The sequence below is a fragment of the Theobroma umbraticum genome, unplaced genomic scaffold (genome assembly GCF_002168275.2).
Source record: "Theobroma umbraticum cultivar Fairchild unplaced genomic scaffold, ASM216827v3 scaffold_86.0, whole genome shotgun sequence".
Lineage (NCBI taxonomy): Eukaryota > Viridiplantae > Streptophyta > Magnoliopsida > Malvales > Malvaceae > Theobroma > Theobroma umbraticum.
The window spans coordinates 1,177,461-1,196,586 of NW_018397263.1; the positions used below are offsets into that span (position 1 = coordinate 1,177,461).

At 37.2% G+C, this 19,126-nt stretch overlaps 6 protein-coding genes across 7 annotated transcripts; 1 reads left to right on the forward strand and 5 right to left on the reverse strand.

Moving 5' to 3' along the window:
* Positions 1-53: 53 nt before the first annotated feature.
* On the reverse strand, positions 54-963 carry LOC149526910 (aldo-keto reductase family 4 member C10-like; the record flags this gene model as incomplete). The annotated part of the gene is made up of 3 exons (XM_089784274.1): positions 498-963; positions 332-382; positions 54-131 (listed from the first exon to the last, which is right to left on the reverse strand). Coding segments are annotated over exons 1-3 (249 nt in total), but the record flags the coding sequence as incomplete, so codon positions are not given.
* Positions 964-1,561: 598 nt separating this feature from the next.
* On the reverse strand, positions 1,562-3,843 carry LOC110420083 (NADPH-dependent aldo-keto reductase, chloroplastic-like). The gene is made up of 7 exons (XM_021433249.2): positions 3,657-3,843; positions 3,283-3,333; positions 3,100-3,176; positions 2,904-2,991; positions 2,470-2,745; positions 2,089-2,337; positions 1,562-1,911 (listed from the first exon to the last, which is right to left on the reverse strand). The coding sequence occupies exons 1-7, from the start codon at positions 3,774-3,776 to the stop codon at positions 1,825-1,827; spliced, it is 948 nt and encodes a 315-aa protein (XP_021288924.1). The 5' UTR covers positions 3,777-3,843; the 3' UTR covers positions 1,562-1,824.
* Positions 3,844-4,325: 482 nt separating this feature from the next.
* Positions 4,326-6,805, reverse strand: CHLAKR (NAD(P)-linked oxidoreductase superfamily protein). The gene is made up of 7 exons (XM_021433248.2): positions 6,393-6,805; positions 6,151-6,201; positions 5,891-5,967; positions 5,630-5,717; positions 5,240-5,515; positions 4,735-4,983; positions 4,326-4,622 (listed from the first exon to the last, which is right to left on the reverse strand). The coding sequence occupies exons 1-7, from the start codon at positions 6,519-6,521 to the stop codon at positions 4,536-4,538; spliced, it is 957 nt and encodes a 318-aa protein (XP_021288923.1). The 5' UTR covers positions 6,522-6,805; the 3' UTR covers positions 4,326-4,535.
* A 1,258-nt stretch (positions 6,806-8,063) lies between these two features.
* Positions 8,064-10,226, reverse strand: LOC110420085 (aldo-keto reductase family 4 member C8-like). The gene is made up of 7 exons (XM_021433250.2): positions 9,806-10,226; positions 9,658-9,708; positions 9,427-9,503; positions 9,246-9,333; positions 8,853-9,128; positions 8,460-8,708; positions 8,064-8,356 (listed from the first exon to the last, which is right to left on the reverse strand). Exons 1-7 carry the CDS (start codon positions 9,923-9,925, stop codon positions 8,270-8,272), a joined length of 948 nt encoding a protein of 315 aa, XP_021288925.1. The 5' UTR covers positions 9,926-10,226; the 3' UTR covers positions 8,064-8,269.
* A 1,756-nt stretch (positions 10,227-11,982) lies between these two features.
* Positions 11,983-15,097, forward strand: LOC110420487 (CASP-like protein 5B2). Of its 2 annotated transcripts, none has more exons than XM_021433815.2 (3): positions 11,983-12,512; positions 14,043-14,175; positions 14,704-15,097. In XM_021433815.2, the coding sequence occupies exons 1-3, from the start codon at positions 12,382-12,384 to the stop codon at positions 14,902-14,904; spliced, it is 465 nt and encodes a 154-aa protein (XP_021289490.1). In that variant the 5' UTR covers positions 11,983-12,381; the 3' UTR covers positions 14,905-15,097. The 2 variants fall into 2 exon arrangements, with proteins under 2 accessions (XP_021289490.1, XP_021289491.1); XM_021433816.2 differs by having other exon boundaries at positions 14,043-14,163.
* A 697-nt stretch (positions 15,098-15,794) lies between these two features.
* LOC110420408 (mannose-1-phosphate guanylyltransferase 1-like) lies at positions 15,795-18,112 on the reverse strand. Its single transcript, XM_021433708.2, has 5 exons — positions 17,938-18,112; positions 17,616-17,755; positions 17,249-17,311; positions 16,909-17,148; positions 15,795-16,818 (listed from the first exon to the last, which is right to left on the reverse strand). The coding sequence occupies exons 2-5, from the start codon at positions 17,724-17,726 to the stop codon at positions 16,147-16,149; spliced, it is 1,086 nt and encodes a 361-aa protein (XP_021289383.1). The 5' UTR covers positions 17,727-17,755; positions 17,938-18,112; the 3' UTR covers positions 15,795-16,146.
* Between the last annotated feature and the right edge of the window lie 1,014 nt (positions 18,113-19,126).

A 19,126-nucleotide genomic window follows, 5' to 3' on the forward strand; every position in this document is an offset into this window, starting at 1 on the left:
AATAAATAAAAAGAAATCCCTGGATTAACATAAAACAGAAGAATGAAAACAAACCAGAGTTTGGAGGTGATAAATAACTCCTCACGTTTGACCACACCATCTTCAAACAGCTTCTTCAAAACCAACCCAATCTAAAACAAATAAAGACATGCACACATTGATTAATTACTACTAATAATACAATATATTCATTAAAAAATAAATAAAACTTTAATATTAATTATTCGAACAGTAATATTTATGCACCCAAACATCAACTTTTTCCTTTTAACTACAAGTTTTTCTTTTACCAACAAGAAGTCAAATATAGCCAAACAGGTCATAACTCTACCTCCTTTTCGTTTCCGTACATTTGAGCACAGTCGATATGGCGGTATCCAATCTGAACAGAACAGGACAGAAACAAAAAAAAGGAGACAATCAACAAAGTGCATTTCCAATGAAGACAAAGGATTCAGCGAAGTGAGGACGATCAACAACAGTTGTTAACGATATACCTTGACGGCGGCAGCAACAGCGGAGCCGACGAGGCCAGGTTCAGACTGCCAAGTTCCCAAACCGATGGACGGAATTTTGGCTCCGGTGTTCAACTCGAAGAATCTGATTTCACTCGCCATTTGCAATGTCCCGACAAGTACAAAGAGGAAGCCCGTGGATTCGACGCGAAATGCGAAGAATCAAAGAGGAAGCAAAGAGTAACTGAAACGCGAGCGTGACTGGTGGCAACAACAGCTATAAGAAACGGACACCACCGCGCATTTTATAAGCGGGGGATCATTTAAGAAATCTCTTCGGCTTTCCGCCACGTGTTCCTTCGATCAGACGAGTATTGGCAAATTCAACGGTGGTGATTGTTTTACTGCGGTTTTGTTTGTTCTGGAAAACGGAAAGTGGCCCCAACGTGTAAAGGCGGCGGACGGCGAGGATTTGTTTTGTTGAATGTGTTTTGGTCGAGGAAACCAATTCGTTGTCAGGTGGGCCTACGCTTTGAAGTTATTATTGATTTTTAATGCCATTTTCCTCATATTCATACCAATTAATGTGATTCTGTCCTATTTTGCATAGTATAATTTATAAAAAAAAATATTATTTATTATTTTATATTAAATAATATTAACATGATATGTTAAAATCTTATAATAAATGATAAAATGTCATATTAATAATCTTGTAGCACTTTCATATGTCAAAGTTATATTAACATAAAAATAAAATAATAAATAATATTTTAATTAATTATTAATTATAAAATAATATATTAAAATATTATAATAAATAAAATATTATATTAATATTATATGATGACATGTTATTATGATATTTTATGTTTAATATCATGTCAAATCATATTAAAAGTATATAAATATAAAATAATAAAAAATAATTAAAAAATTTTAAAATATTATGCCTTGAAAAAAGTTGTGCTAAGAATAGAATCGTTGGTTAGGATGTTTAGCCTCCTTGGTCCTGACTTACGAATAGCTTAGTGACAGGGTTGGGGTTCGAAAAATGACTTAAGGTTGGCAGCTAGCCCGTGGTCCATTGAGGGTGACGACATCCATGACCCAATCATCCAAGTTTTGGTAAGAAAATTAAGCACCCTTTTTCTACAGCTCTTTGACTCATGTTTTGGCCTGGAACACAGTGTTTTACATTCAATTTTGATGAGTAAATAACATTGCTACATTGGGAAATGCCATGGAGCTGTTGCTTGGAACCAAGAGAAACTACAACCAAGATCACATACTGCAAGTAGCTTCTTCACTTATTGTAGTACTAGTGTAGTTAAGCAGGCCAGCAGCGGGAATCTGCTTGGCATTTTCTTCAGATCTCACCGTCCCATAGTTCTTCAACGGTCCTATATGCACCGAATGTTTCGTGTGCGAATACAGTGGCTTTGATCAGCCTCTCCTGGAAGACATGAACCATGAAATCAGTAATCTGAACTGGAACTAAAGCAAAGCATAGTCCATGAACCTGGTCATATTTTATCATAGGCTGAACTAAAATGCCAATGGATGCATCAGGAATGGGATTGAGAGAGGAGCATCAGACCAATAACTGAAAATTGGGGAAAGTTTAACTTGCCTGCTCAATCTCAGAAAACTTGACAAACAGGTCTTCTGGTATGGAGAAATCAAAAACATCGAAATTTTGTCTGATCCTCACTTCATTTGTACTCTTGGGCAAAACACTGTGACCCATTTGCAGCCCCCAACGGAGAGCAATCTGAGCAGGAGACTTGCCCAGTTTCTCTGCAACCATATTCAGAACTGGGTCCTTCAGGACCTCAATCTTGACGATTCCTGTGCCTGGGGAACCCAATGGTGAAAACCCCTGAAAAAACAATGACGAGTAATTTTGTTGGTATGCTTTTACTCAAAATAGTGAATTTGCATTACAACATAAACTTCAACTAGAGTTGGCTGCTTTACAGTGTTAAATCAATAATTAAATATTCATACTCACAGTTAAATGAATTCCCTTAGATTTACATAATGCATGGAGCTTAGGCTGCTGCCACACGGGATGGCATTCCACTTGGACTACAGCAGGAGGAACGCGAGCCACCTCCAGCAGATCTCCGAGCTTCTTCGTAGAGAAATTGCTTACTCCAATGGCTCGAGCCTTGCCAGAATCATAGAGTGCCTCCATCGCTCTCCACGTAACTGGTATGTCAGGTTGGGTTAGGTCCTCACGATTAAAGCCGACTGCTCCCTTTTTCATGCTGACGGGCCAATGAATCTTCAAATGTTTAAGCAAAACCATAGTAAGAAAACATACAAAGCTTTCATATGGCCATAGGCTAGTTACCACAACTTTGTTATCTTCTTCTAGCATTCTATCAGTTTGACTCACAGCAAAACTAGGAAATTTCATGTGTAAAGCAGAAAGTTACTTACTAGATAGAGATCTAGATAGTTCAGATGTAAGTCTTGCAAGGTAGAATCCATTGCCTCTTGTACATCTTCCAGTGCATGATTAGTGTTCCTTAAGAAAATACAATAAATTCATTCTGCTAAGTCTTCAAAATGGACTACTTGAAACACTGAATAAACCAAATGAACTACCCAAAGGATGCTGGAAATTGAGACAAACCAGAGTTTGGAGGTGATCCAAAGATCTTCACGCTTCACCACACCATCTTCAAACAGCTTCTTCAGAACAGAACCAATCTGCATAAAAAAACCAAATTAACTTAAAGTAAGAATCATCAAAACTTAACTTCAATCACTGAAGATGACAAACAGATAAAGTATAAATTCAGTTTCATGCAATTACCTCTTTCTCGTTGCCGTAGACTTGAGCACAATCAATATGCCTGTACCCAAGCTGCATTAACATATAGCAAGTGACAGTCACTCCTCTAAATTCCCAAAACTTTTCACAAATTATTTTCTACCATTTTATTTAGTTAATTAGCATTTGATTAGCTAAAACCATGAGTCAAATTTTACTGGTTTTTTTTAATGAGCTTCATAATTATCTAAATATTGGCTCAAAAGTCAAATCCCCTTTAACATTTTAATATTTTAATAGAGGTGCAGAACAAGAAGCACCCACAGCACCTCCTGCTCCTGGAAAGTTGGAGTATCTAAAGCCAAGTTGACCAAAAACATAAGAGAAGACACCATCCAGAGAGGAGAAAATTCTACCTTAATAGCAGTGGCGACGGCATCGCCAACGACGCCAGGAGCAGCCTGCCATGTTCCTAGACCAACTGAGGGAATCTTAGCCCCAGTGTTGAGCTCAAAAAATCTCATTGCCTGAGCCATTTTTGCGCCCGAGTGTTAGGACCAAAGGGAGTCTTTTTTATGCGGACAGGAGACAGCAGCCAAAAGAGACCAATAGAGATAAGCCAGAATCTTTGCTTCATTCATTTCACGAGTGGCAATTTGCTCAAACGCACGGTCCCTTCATGCACGTGTCAGTTGGGACCTGTCACCAGAAAGCTTTGTATTTTTCTCCTCCTTCCTTCTGTTTTTTTTCATTCAGTGTCTGCTGATTAAGTAATGTAACAATACTATTACCTTAACAGTTTCAGGATCAAATTATTTTGCTTATATTCGATTGTCCAATATCTTTGAAAATTTTTGCTCTGATGGCTTTATACGACCAAGATTCAAAGTTGAACTCACCCAATCTTTGTCAATGTACTTAAAAGTTACATGACTCTTAATGGAAGAGTGTTTGTACCATCTATTTGACTCTTGCACTGGTCATTTGTTGTTGAATCAGATGATCAGCATAATCCTATGATCTTGCATACCTCTTTTTTTTTTCCCCCAAAAATGGGTTTTTAAATTGTTGCAATGGAAGACATGTACCATCAGGTTGTAGTTCACCATAAGTATCAGAAAATTACATCCAAGAAGTAGTATGCTTCCTTCACTTATATTAAACTTTAGCAGCAGCATGAATCTGCTTTACAAGTGCTATGAGAATTTCTTCTTAGACCTTTAAAAACAAACTTTGTGGGGAAAATACAGCTATAAGGAATAAGATTGCTTAGGCTCTCGAAGTCTGGTTTGTGTTCAGATCTCACCATCCCATAGTTCTTCGATAGTCCTGTATGCCCCATATGTTTCATGCACGAATCCGGTGCCTCTGATCAGCCTCTCCTGGAAGGCATAAAAGAAGAAATCAATAATCTGAACTATACCAAAAGCCCTCATATTTAGATCATAAGCTACAATAAACCAGCCATGTAAAAATGGGGATCAAGTAACTTGCCTGCTCAATTTCAGAAAACTTGACAAACAAGTCTTCAGGTATAGACCAGTCAAAAACATCAAAGTTTTCTCTGATCCTCACTTCATTTGTACTCTTAGGCAATACACTATGACCCATTTGCATTCCCCAACGGAGGGCAACCTGAGCAGGAGACCTGCCCAATTTCTCTGCAACCATATTCAGAATTGGATTCTTGAGGACCTGTGTCTTGACGGTTCCTGTGCCTGGAGAACCCAGTGGTGAATACCCCTGAAACAATGACAATTAATATTCTTAATTGGATATTCCATAAGAACGGATGGCTGTTTGAAGCCCATTAGAAAATAATACATACTACAACACAATGATATATCATGAACCTCCTTAATAACTTTTCACCTATGTGAATGTTAAGTTTCTATAGATAAGTGAACTTATCTAGTAGTAGCAGGCATTAACACCATCAATGTCAATTCAAACCTCAAAATTTGTTGGTTGCATTTGTGAAATGTGTGTGCACACTCACAGTTATATGAACTCCCTTGGATTTACAGAATTCATGTAGCTTAGGCTGCTGCCAGACAGGATGGCATTCCACTTGAAGTACAGCGGGAGTAACACGAGCTACCTCCAACAGATCTCCAAGCTTCTTTGAAGAGAAATTGCTTACTCCGATAGCTCGAGCCTTGCCACAGTCATAGAGTGCCTCCATTGCTCTCCATGTACTAGGTATGTCAGGTTGGGTTAGGTTCTCAGGCTTAAAGCCAACTGCCCCATTTTTCATGCGGGCAGGCCAGTGAATCTTCAAACATTAAACAATCAAGATTGTCACTCATTAAGAAATCATGAACAAAATTGGCTTATGATAGTAAGGCCAAAATGGAAGAAACATGGTTGTGTTAACATTTCTACATACTAGATAGAGATCTAGGTAGTCTAGCTGCAAGTCTTGCAAGGTATTATTTAATGCCTCTGGTACAACTTCTGGTGCATGGCTATTGCACCTGCAGAAAGTCGTAATTCACATCCTTAACTCCACAAAGTTAACAAACTCTGGTAAAAACTTATGCAATCTAAACAGATTTTTAGTTTTACACTCGAAATTCAATTTTGGAATGGCAAATTTCATATATGATATATGTTAGCACTTGAACGGATTCTGAAATTGAGAGAAAACCAGAGTTTGGAGGTGATCCAAAGATCTTCACGCTTCACAACACCATCATCAAAGAGCTTCTTCAGAACAGAACCAATCTACATGAATCAAACTATGGGAAATGAGTAAATTTTGCTTCATATTTTCATCATTCATCAAAATCAAGGCATAAACGCAAGCCGAATATAAATTCAGCAGGAATAGAATGTAGATCGATGCAAATTTGCTCAGAAAATGAATATTCATTCCAGGGAAGAACTTGCAAAAAACAAAGACATTACCTCTTTTTGGTTGTCATAGGCTTCAGCACAATCAATATGCCGATAACCAAGCTGCATTAACACAGAGCGATAAGCAGTCACTCCTCAATTTCCCAAAATTTTCACAATAACTTTACTTTTATATTTAATTAGGATTTGTTAGCTACTTGGGATTTTTTGAAGAGAGCTGTCCAGTTCCAAGAAAATTATCCAGAAAAGACTGTATTATATATATACATATAGGTGATAATTGTGAAAAATACCTTGATTGCAGCGGCAACAGCATTGCCAACAACACCAGGAGCAGCCTGCCATGTTCCCAGTCCAACAGAGGGGATCTTAGCTCCAGTGTTCAGCTCAAAGTATCGAATTGCCTGAGCCATTTTGTTCATAGAGACTACCGACAAATTGATGGAGTCTTTTTGTTTATAGAAAGACAGCAGCAAAAGAGATCAGCAAAAGCGTTAAAACATGGAAAAAGCGTTACGAAACATAAATAGGGTCCCTTGATACAGGTGTGACTACACACCCCAAGCTTTGGATTTTTCCCCCTGCCTTCTTTTTCTGTCACGTTGAATGCTCTGAAGCCAAGTTCTAAAATTTTCAATGTAAGGAAAATAGAATCATTAATGGAAGTTTATGATTGAATGAGGCTCTGCTGCGGGCCAGTCTATTCTTGCTTCTGGACCTTACGTTTGGCTCTTGCACATGTCATTTATAGATTGTTTGAGTAGGATGGCCTGCAAAGTCGTAAGCTCTTACGTCTGCATTTTCTTTTTCACCTCACTCTTCTTGTGTTGAACTCTAGAAAGGTTAATACCCCATTTCATTAGCTAGTGCATAGTGGTTTTAAAGTAAAAAGGCCTCAAGTTATTTCCATCTTTAGATGACTTTGTCACTGATCATACTTATGCTTACTTCCAGGGTACTTCCAAATTTAACGAGGATGATTTTACGCGCATTAAATTTAATGTCGATGATTCTGCACGTATCAAAAAGACTTAATTAATATCTATGGGTTACTATATGATCATCAATAAGTAGTGCAGACTCTAACCATATCGAGTTTCTTACCATTTGTGAAGGATTTATCATGTATGCAACATCTATGCTGAATATTGAGAGTGATTCTTCAACTGCGATTCTTTGATTAACAAATGGTTTTGTTATCTGTTAAGGACTTCAAAACTTCAAAATCATGTTGGTTTATTTAAAAATCAGGTTGGTAAAGTTGATATCCTCAATATATCTAGAGAGTACCTAAGTCAATGGCAAATGAGCTTTGCCAAAACTGGAGTGAAATTGCAGGCCTTAGATTTGACTCTTGAATGGCGTTTCCTTTAGGAGGTTGGTTCTTGCTCCATTAACTGTGAAGTACGAACGAAGCTGAAGAATAGTATTCAATGACTGTGTTCAGTTCAAAGAACCTGATTTCATCTGCAAGATCTCTTGCAACTGTTGCAAAACTGGACAGATAAAGGTAGCAGACAAAACCAGCACTTACTACAGGATTCTTACTTCAACGGTTGCATTGTGGTCTCTTTTTGCTGTTTTTTTCGTTTTAACCTTTACTTGGTTGATGAGATCTTGCTTGCATGTGAGCGAAATGCTTGTGATTTGATTGACACTTGTTCAGAGACTGTTTATGTCAGAAAAATTTGGTGCAAACTCACCCGAGCGCCTGTTACATGCTGCTACAGTCTTGTTCCCTTTCAGAGTCTGTTTAGTCATTAGTGCCTTTGAAATGATTATACTAATATTTAACAAGAACAGTTCCCTGTTTTACCTAATTAATGAGAAAAATGGGTTATGAGATTAAAAGAAAATGCTGTGGCTCTTTTGATTGAGCGACTGCTGCTCTATTGCAATGACCTGAACTTGAAATGAACCGAACCTGTAACAAGCATGTCTATTGCAAATCAGGCAACAACAGGGAAACAACATAGCAGCATTGTCTATTATGTTTAAATTAAAGGGGAAAAATTCTTTTCCACCTTCCAAGACCTAAATACATTGTCAATGAGCATATCTGTGGCGAATAATGTACCATTTAGTTTGAAGAAAGTTATAAAAAGTTACACATATGCAGGTAGAACATAACCACTGAAAATAGTAGTAACCACTTTCCGAACACGTCTGCTCAGACTTCACCATCCCAAAGTTCTTCAACAGTCCTATATACGCCATAAGTATCATGCACAAAATATTCGGCCCTTGCTAGCCTCTCCTGCAATTAGAGCAACATAGTTGTACCCGATACTAAGATGATGCAATCATTGAAAAAACAGAGTGCTTGATCAAAAGATTGTTCAGATGAAACCGTTACTTGCCTGTTGAATTTGAGAAAGCTGGGCAACCAAATCTTCAGGTACAGACCAGTTAAAAACATCAATGTTTTCCTTCAGCCTTGCCTCACTTATGCTCTTAGGAAGTACGCTATGACCCATTTGCACTCCCCAGCGAAGAGCCACTTGTGCTGGAGATTTCCCTAGTTCCTCTGCCACCATTTTAACAACCGGATTGTCCAGGACCTTCTTCCTGACATTTTCTCCAGCTTGGGAACCCAATGGAGAATATCCCTGAGATCAAAGAACAAGATGGGCTATTGTGTAAAAAGGTGTGGCTCGGAAAGACTGATAAAACTAACTCAAAACATAAGTGATCAACTACACAGCCCCCAAGAAGAATATGCTGGTTTTATTGCTTTCAATCTACTAACTCACCGTCAAGTGAACTCCCTTGGATTGACAAAATTCATGCAGCTTTGGCTGCTGCCATACAGGGTGAATTTCCACTTGATTGACAGCAGGAGTTATACGTGCCACTTCCAACAGATCTCCAAGTTTCTTTGAAGAGAAGTTACTCACTCCAATAGCCCGAGCCTTACCAGAATCATAGAGTGCCTCCATTGCTCTCCACGTACCAGGTATGTCAGGTTGTGTAAAGCTTTCAGGCTTAACAACAATTGATCCCTTTTTTAAACTGACTGGCCAATGAATCTTCAAAATTCCATCACAAATTAGCAACAACACAACCATACAACCATTTTCAAAGCAGATGAATCATATATATTTCTCAATGCAGTAAACAAAAGCAGCCTAATGTGTTACACTTACTAGATAGAGATCCACATAGTCAAGTTGCAAATCTTGCAGAGTTTTATTCAATGCCTTTGGTACATCTTCAGGCAAGTGATCACTACACCTGAAGTTCCATGTAATATAGATTAGATAGGGAAAGTTAAAAAAATGGCCTAAAACTGAGTTAAAAGAAAAAGAAAGAAAGAAACAAACCAACCAGAGTTTGGAGGTAATCCATAAGTCTTCACGCCTCACTAGACCTTCATTAAACAATTTCTTTAGAGCAGAACCAATCTGGATCAACCAGAAAATACATATGTTAGACAAAGAATTGTAGATGGCATTATCTAATTCAATTTGGGAAACAAAAAATACCCAAAAAAAAAATTCAATCAATACTAATATCAAAAGAAAGTAGCAGAAATCCTGGATTCTGTAAAACCATCACCTCCTTTTCATTGCCGTACAATGAAGCGCAATCAATTTGCCGATACCCAACCTGAATCAACAAAAAGAACAGCAAACCCAAATGAAAATCGATTGAAAATCCCAAAGAAGAATCATCCAGAGAGAGAGAAAGAGATGAAAACAGTTACCTTGATGGCAGTGATGACAGTGTTTTGGATAACACCATGTTTGGCACCGTAAGTGCCTAATCCAACAGAAGGGATCTTAGCTCCTGTGTTCAGTTCAAAGAATCTGATATCATCTGCCATTCTCTTCCAAAGAACGTTGAGAACCGAGGAGGACGAAAACACAGACCTTCACAACTGCGAAACGTTTAACAGTGCTTTGTTTTGGCACTTCCCAGGAAGGTGTCGGTTTGTTAGTTGTTTGTTAGGTGTTAGCATTCATGGAAGGATGAAACCGTCGCCAAGTGGCAGATGTCTTTCCTTCCATAGTTTTGGTTCAATTTTGTACAAGATTTGTACTTTTCATGTTTAAATATGGAAATTTTTATGATTTCTTCTAAGCTCCGAGTTCCAATTGTTGCTTTCTTTGCTTTCTTGGGTTTGCCAGTCCAACAAGGAAGAAATCACCTCTATGACAAATATTAACCATTAAAGTAGAGGGATTAAATTATTTTAATTTTTAAAATTGAGAGATTAATTAATTAAATTTTAAATACATAAATTAAATTGATGAAAATACATGAATACAACGATTATTTGAATATTTAAACTATATTAAAATTAAAGGGAAAATTTTTTATTCTTCAAAAAATTTCAATTTAAAATATAAAATAGTGTAATCCTTAATTTGAAGGATGCAAATTTCGATTATAAACATGCAACTTAAGGATCTTTAATGTCATAGTTAGGGGTGTGCATGGGTCGGTTTCAGGTCGTTTTTTTGTCAAAACCGAGTAAAAATTTTTGAGATATAACCGACTGAACCACAATGATATAAAGTCGGTTTCAGTCGATTTTTTAGAAGGTCGGTTTCGGTCGGTTCGGGGGGAATTAGGTCGGGACTCGAGAGGCCGAGAAGGGGGGGGGGAGGAGTTAGGTCTGCGATGGGTAGGAGTTTTAGGTTAGGACTCGGAAGGGGGGGAATTAGTGAGGTCCGGGACGGGCCACCCGAGGCCCGATGGGTTTTTTTTATTAATAATTTAGTCAGTTTTTCGATCGGTTTGGGGAGGAAGGAGTCCCCTCCGACAATCGACCCGATTAGCCGACGAGACCGATCGAAGCAACCGATCGGTTGAAAAAACAATCGTCGGTTACAATAACCGACGGTGGCGGTCGGTTGGACGGTCCCAATCGACCGCCGCACACTCCTAGTCATAGTGGTAATCTAAATATATAATGTCACATGACTCTATGCTCAATTTGCAAGTAAATTTGTCATACTTATGGCTATTTATTTGAAAGTATATAGTATAAATATTCTAGCATAATGTTTTAGAAAATGATAAAGGTAGATGGTTGCATGATTTTATAAGAGATTAAGAAGATTGTTGTGAAAATGTTTAAGATGAAAAGTCTCCAGTGCTTAAAGGTGGAACAAGACAGCCTTATGGATGAGAATTAGGTGCCTTAATTGCTTAAAACCCTTTTACTTTATGCTTGATTTTCCCCTACATTCCTTGGCCATCCTCATTAATGATGCCTATAAGCCCTCAATATTCTTATATTAAACTTGTACATAACTTAATGAGAAGGGAACAATTGTGATAAGTGCACCCACTTACAAGCTTTACTTTTTTGCACTTAAGCATTCCTTTTAACTAGGGGTGAGCATTAATCGGTATAAACCGAAATAATTGATTGAATTTAATTAATATAGTTTTATTTTTTTGATTCCGATATTAATCAATTAAAAAAGATGATTCATTCGATTATTTTAGCTAATTTTTAAATAAAAATTTGCAACCAAATAGATTAATATCAATCATTAAAAATATATTTTTTAAATATATTACATATTATAACATTATGATTATTTTTATAATTATTCTTTAATTTTTTATGAAAAATTTTATATTCTTTATTGATAATGTAAATATAAAATATTAATAATTATATAAATAAATTTAATTAATTATATTATAATATTAAATACCTATATTGATATGTTTAATAAAAATATAATATGACCAGACAAGACTGTTATGAAATCATTAATTAGTTGATAATTGATAGTAAATCATGATTTTAAGTTAGACAAGGAACTCCATTTGACTAGAAAAGAAAAAAAAATGGAAAATGGATGATAAAAAAAGAAGAAATAAAACAGAAGACAGCCACGTAGTATACTGTCAGTCACTTTCTTCAACCCACGAAACTAAAACACACACTCTCTCTCTCTCTCGCTCTCTGTTCCTTCATCAAATCAAACCATCAATATCACCAAAATTTTTTAAATTATGATCTGCTAAGCTAATCATAATTTCAGGGTATTCCTTAAATCCTACGCTTTTTATATATAGCAGGGTGGTCCAAACTCCAAATCTCCAAAATCCCCACTTCATTTATAGATTTTCTTTTTACATGAGATAGTGGAACCAGAAAGAAGCTGATTTGGACTCTGATTTGAGTACCCATTAATGGAAGCGCTTTAAGATTCTGGGTGTCTTGCCTTTTTTCTTTTTTTTTTTTTCCTTTTTTTGAAGGAAGGGCCCTTTGGTTTTGGGGGATAGGGGAGGGGCCCTTTAGCTTGAAGAAAGAGGATGAAGGAGTTGATAGGGAGTCCGGGAACAGTGAGTGGGTTAACCCTAAGGATAACCCAATGTGCATTTGCTGCTGCTTCCATTGGAGTCATGGTCTCTACCTCTGATTTCTCTACCTACACCGCTTTCTGGTACTTTTGTTTTCCCTTTTTTTTTTTCTGCTCTTAGTTTTACATTTTTAGATTTAGTGGGCTTTCTTTGTTTTGTTTTGGGGTGTATTATAAATTTAATATTCTTATTTATTGCCATTTTTGAGTATTGTGAGGTTGAATCATTAATCAAATTTTAGTTGAAAATGATGTTTTTGAATCTAACTAGTCCTAGCAAACATTGATTAGTCAGCTCGGGAGCTGAATTTTTTAGGCAAAACTATGGGCGAAAGATAATTTCCTTACTGGTAGAAAGAATAGGAAAAGTGAAAGGTGAAGTTGACCTGATTTCTAGACATGTGGATTATTACCTCTTTGCATAGTTAAAAAGGTGGTATGTAGTACTGCAAATTTATTCAGTTATAGTTATATCAGTCGTGCAGCAGTTTTTGCTACTCATACTGATCTGGTTTGAATTTATTGGAGCATGTTTAGGTACATTTTAGCAGTGTGCGTGAGGAGTGGGAAAATAACGATTACCATTTGGGTTTTAAGTTTAGGCTTCAGCTCAATTTTGGTCCAGAGCTTCTTGGTATGATTTGTGATATGCTTGTTGAGAAGCTCTGACCTAAGAGGGTTTAATGTGGAAATTTGAGTTTTTTTTTCCAGCTTTTCTGTTATTAAATGAAAGGCATGGAAATTTTGGTAACTTCAATCTGTAACAGCAGTTGGATGAAATATTCTCTGACCTAGTCGTTTAGCCTACTGAATCTTCCAAAATTGGATTTTAAGCTGTATGAAGTTGTGCAAATTAGCATTTGTTAATTTACTTGGTTAGGCAGAAGGAATCATCTACTACTCTAATGTTATTGCCACAATGGACCTTGCTATAAGTATATACCTGTTGGAGGTGCAGTATTTGGGGACTGGTTGATTAAAGTATATTTTTGTTCTTGTAATAGCAAATCTTGTTTGGAACTGAGTGTTTGTGTTAGAAGTAACAGTTGGAAAACTGAACAGAGATCTATGGAGCCTTTCTGCTACTATATGTCATGTGGTGATGGCAGTTTCGCAAGTTACTTGTTTTAAGTTTTTTGTCTGCTTATAGTGATAACAGTCTGTAACTGAGCCATTCATTTGTCTTAATGAAATTTGAGACACAGGGATAATTTAGGTTTGAATAAATTTGAGTGCATATTTGACTGAAACTATGTAACCTCTTTACGAGTCTTCTATTATACATGTGTTATCTTTTAAACATGCAACTTCAAAGGAATTTGCTTCTTAGGTCTTTTTTGAAGTCTCACAGAATTTGATTTTCTCTTGTGAAAATGCTAAAGACACAGCTCGTTTGGCTAGGTATAAAATAGCATCTATGTTTACCTTCCATAGTGCCATTTCTGAAGTAAAGTGGCTGTGGCTCTTACAGATGCTGTTCTACTTTTTCACTGCACTATATCCCTGGGAAAAGAGTAAAAGGAGGTTAGGTTGGGTGGGGTGGGCAGGAATAGAAATGCACTGTAATAATTCTCATTAGTGCAGTTTTGATGTTTATTTTGTTCTTTGTTTCAGCTATTTGATTGCATCTATGGGGCTTCAACTGCTATGGAGCTTTGGACTTGCATGTCTTGATGTTTATGCTTTGAGGAGAAAGAGAGATCTTCAGAACCCAGTTCTAGTGAGCTTATTTGTTGTAGGTGATTGGGTATGAAACCTTTTTCTAAAAATCTTCTGTAATCTCCTTTAGTCACTAAAAGTATGCATGGACATTGATGTAAATCAGCTTTTCCACCTTAAATTGCTTGCTACTTGCAATATTTGTCATTTTTCACATCAGTTCTCACTTTCTTCCTCAGATTTCTTCATATTCAGGTTGTGTGTGATTCCATAAGTGGTTTACATGACCCTGTAAAGTAGTTCTTACTCTATCTAAAACAGCCTTTCCATATGCTACGTTGCTAGTTTTTGTGAGCACCTGTTACCATTTCTGAATGAAAATAGAGTACAATCGTATCACTGTCTTCATAATCTGTATCTGAACTCTCCATGCATTTTGCTATAATTTTTTTGAAGCAATGCTAGTAATTGCCATTTGGATCTTCGGAGTTCTGTTTGTGTAGTTTTCTATCAGTTTTTTCCTTCATGAAGCTTAACATTTGTGAATCTTTTTTCTCCTTGATACTCTTCCGGCTGAAATTGTATATCACCTGGCTAATCCTCCTTGAACGTGCAGGTTACAGCTATGTTATCACTGGCAGCTGCATGTTCATCAGCAGGGGTTATAGTCCTGTATGCAAGAGACTTGGACTTCTGCAGGGCTCAAGCTCATTTACCCTGCAGGCAATATGAAATATCTATAATTTTGGCATTCATCACATGGGTTCTGATTGCAATGTCATCTCATGTCATGTTCTGGATCTTAGCCTCTTTCTGAAGGGCTCGGCGGTTCCCAATCCCATGCTCAACAGTGAACATACACGCACACAATAGTATCTCCTATTTGACATGTAAATGCTTCTTTTTCCTTTTCTTGCCTATGCCTTAATTTTTGACAATTTGGAGAACTGGAAAAGTTTTGCCTGTGCACATTAAGGATTTTGGTTTTAGTATTCAAGTTCATTCAAATATTACTTGTTCTCAACCATTAACAAACAATATTATCAAATTCATGTGGACCCCATGTTGGCTTAGGTCGTGTTTTTGGGACCTTAAATAAGGTCTTGAAATGAAAGGCATGTGAGCTTTCATTTCTTACATCTCCCAACAGACATTCTGTGTAATGTGGAATGGTGTTTTGTCTGAACAAGAGATAGGTACTAGTGTCATGATCCACGCCAGCTTGTAAAATATTGTTCTTTCTGACTCGTCAGGCCTCACACTTGTCTCACAGAAAGTGTTTCACATTCTCTTCCACTTTAACACAGCCCAGTGTCCTTAGCCATACATTATTGGTATTTTCAAAGCCCGTCACGGTCTATATTGTTCGTTTCTCTCTATTGGAACTCATGATTTTATCTTACAATAGATGTCTTACATATTAAAAATGATGTTAACATTCAAGTATTTAATCACACTTTAGCATAAAATCGACTTATCATTTACAACTTCCTTTTGGAATATGTTTCAAAAGTATGAATTTGGTGGTTTAGATTTCATCTTGAAATACCTTTTCCAGGGCCGTTGATCATCCAGAAGAAAACATGGTTTAGGCTTATAACAATCCATTAGATGACAGAAGGTCCCAAGTCCCAACCCAAATGCCAATTGTGGCATCTAGTCCGAAGAGTATCATTCTGAAAGAGAGACAGACGCAACTCCACAACATTATAAAGGATTAAAAATGCAATTAACTTAATCAATATATAACTTGAGTGTATACAATGTCATGTATTTGTTGTCTACATTTTCCCTTTCTCGAGTTTTGGTCAATGGCGTTCCAAAAACATGAGACTTGTCCTTCACAAATCCGTGAGGTTGCCTCTGCATCTGTCCTCCATTAACAAAATGCCTACTGCTCTCTCTAAGCCTACAAACCAATCAACCACTCACCCCTCGAACTTATTCCAACTGGAGTTTTACCTAATAAACAAGAAAGAAAAGCCGAAGAGGGACAAGGTAGACAACCAAATTGCAGTGTTGAACTCTCAAAATGCTAATTCCAAGTTCACCATTGCGATCACATGACAATTTCTGGCTTCAAAATGCTAGACTTGATCTCCTTGTGAGGCAGGACAACACCTCCATTGCTGTAAACTTCATCTCCAAGATGAACATCTTCTCCTAAGATTGTCATGTTTTCCACCCGAGCCCACCTTCCAACAGTGGAATGCCAGCCAATAATGCTACCGGAGATGCAAGCATGCTTCTTGATGCGAACTCCACGCATTATAGTACAGCGTGACAGCCTAACCCCAGACTCAATGATGCATCCGGGACCAATGGCTACATCAGGTCCTATGAGACACCCTTCACCAATTACAGCACTCTCGTCTACCAAAACATTTCCAACAATGTTAGATCCAGCTTCCAATTCTGCAGAGGATTTTTTACGCAAAGAATCTAGGTACAATCTCAGGCCGGTAATATAATCCTTTGGTTGTCCAATGTCCATCCAGAACCCAGGTAGCACCATAGCATAAAGCTTATTCTCTCCCGCAATCTTTGGGAAGACCTCTTTCTCAATTGAGGTGGGTCTCAGTTCAATTCGGTCAAGAACAGATGGGTTCAACAAGTAGATTCCAGCATTGATTTTGTTACCTACAAATATCTTTGGTTTCTCAACAAACTTTTCAACTTTGCCCGTAGTCTCTTCCATAACCACAACACCATATTTTGATGGCTCATCCACCTTCAAACAAAAGTAAGATCCTTTTTAGTAAGGCAAAATGGTTTAGTCCTTGACTAAGAACAAGAATGTGAAATCCAGTTTCCACTTTACCTTTGTCACCATAATTGAAGCTTCTCCTCCATGACCCTTGTGAAAATCAATCATTTCTTGTAGTGGATACTCGCTTATAACATCACTATTGAGGACAAAGAATGGCTCACCAGAACCATCAATCAACTTGTCTCTAGCCAGAGCTAGAGGACCTGCTGTGCCAAGTGGTTCAGTCTCTTGTGAGCAGGTGATTTTAATGTCAAGCTTTTTCTCAAATTCTTTCAGGAAATTCAACATAACCTGCAAAATAAATTAGTATGAACAACTTAATTCAGGAAAAAGTCGATAACACAGTTACCAGCATGAAATTTTCAGTCAGAAAAGGGTCCTTTCTAGTTACCTCTGGTTGGTAATTGATGGCCAGAACAACTTCAGTAACTCCACTAGCTTTGAGAGCTTCAATCTGGTATTAAAAGAAACAAAGAGACTAGGAATGATTCACATTTTTAACACAGCAACATAAAGTTCATACTTTGTTAGCATAGAAGTTGATCATCTTTCAAAAACCATGTGATAGCTTTCTGAAGATAAGGCTATAGAATCATCAAATATATCTTTCAAGCAAATGAAAAAGCTTAAATCTATTTTGCAGGATTACCCATCATTAAAAAATCTACAAAAGTTTTAAATCAATAAGGATCACACCAACAACAAACAACAAGTAAACTAAAGACATCAGGGGAAAAAACAGACGAAAATAAGAAAACCTGATGCAGTATCATAGGTTTATTAGCAAAATCCACCAGAGGCTTTGGCACGCTAAGAGTCAACGGTCTCAAGCGGGTTCCAAACCCGCCAACGAGAATGAGTGCTTTCATTCTGATAACCCTCCAAAAATCTCTATTTCCTGTAAAACAGCAGACCCAAAATACAGATTATCTCAAACAGTGAAACCTTTTAGGGAGTACTTTGGCTAATCAACAAATCCCATAAATCATACATAAAAAAAAGGAAAAAAAATTGATCATAGATGGATGGGTCTAAGGTGGCAGAGACACTGAAAAAGTGGGGAGCTTGAGTCGGACTTACACAAACCGTTAATGTTTGTTTTCCAATTAGATCAATGGCAGAACTGGGGTTGAACAGAGTTTAGTTGTAAGAGCTGTGACAGTGAGCTTTGCGGGGTTTGAACTCTGAACAAATCTGAGAGATTTTGGATGGCAGTAGTGCTGTCACGGACTCTGCGTCGGCCTCCAGCCAAGCTTTTGATGCTTTGACGTACTTATAAGGCCTTGTCACCTGAGGCCATCTGGGCTGCTCTAGTGTTAATAAAGTAATTTTTTAATTTAATTTTACTCTTAATTAAAATTTTCATTATTTTGTAAGATTAAAATTTTAAATTATTATTTGAATTCATATCCCTTTAATATCCAATTATAGTTTACTAAATTCAATTAGAGTGGATAATTGTTTTGGACATAATAGTTTTAACTATTGGGATTATTTAATTCATACAATAATATGACAAAAATAAAAAGTAAGCATGAAATGTAATTTTTCTATGGAAATTTTAAAGAAAAAAAGAAGTGGCATAGCCCTACATGCAATTTGAATATAGTTTCATTTATTATTTTCTTCATGTGCGCTGTTACCCTTATACATGGCCAAAGGAACAGAAAGAACGGTTGTTCTTTCCTGGTAGGAATACTTAGAAAAACCATGGCTGCTATGTCAATGACACAAGGACTCCCCTAACATTCCACCAGAATATTTCTTGCAATCCTTCCAACGTAAAACCCTTCCAAAACCCTTTAACTAACATTACAAACCTCTCAACCTGTAAGTGTCAACCATGACTAAAGATGAAGAAACCCCGACCTCAAAGAAGCTCTCTTGGGCTGATCAGGTCGAAGCTGAAGACAACGAGGAGGAACTTGCCTTGCCTCCTCTCCCTCCACGCCAAGTCATTGGCCCTGACGAGAATGGGATAAAGAAAGTCATAGACTGCAAGTTCAATGAAGCTGGTGACATGGTTAAGGTCACATCCACCTATCAGGTTCGCAAGGTTTGTACCAAGACGAGCAAGCGAGCCTTTCAGAGAAGGTCATGGCCTAAGTTTGGTGATGCAGTTGACGACGAAGCTGGTAGCAGACTCACTACGGTTTCTACTGAGGAGATTTTTCTTCAAAGGCCGCCTAGTGTCAAAGGTCGCAACTTTTTCTTGTTCTTGTTATTCTTTCTATTGCTTTTATTAACCTTAAGTTTTTATTGTCAAGAA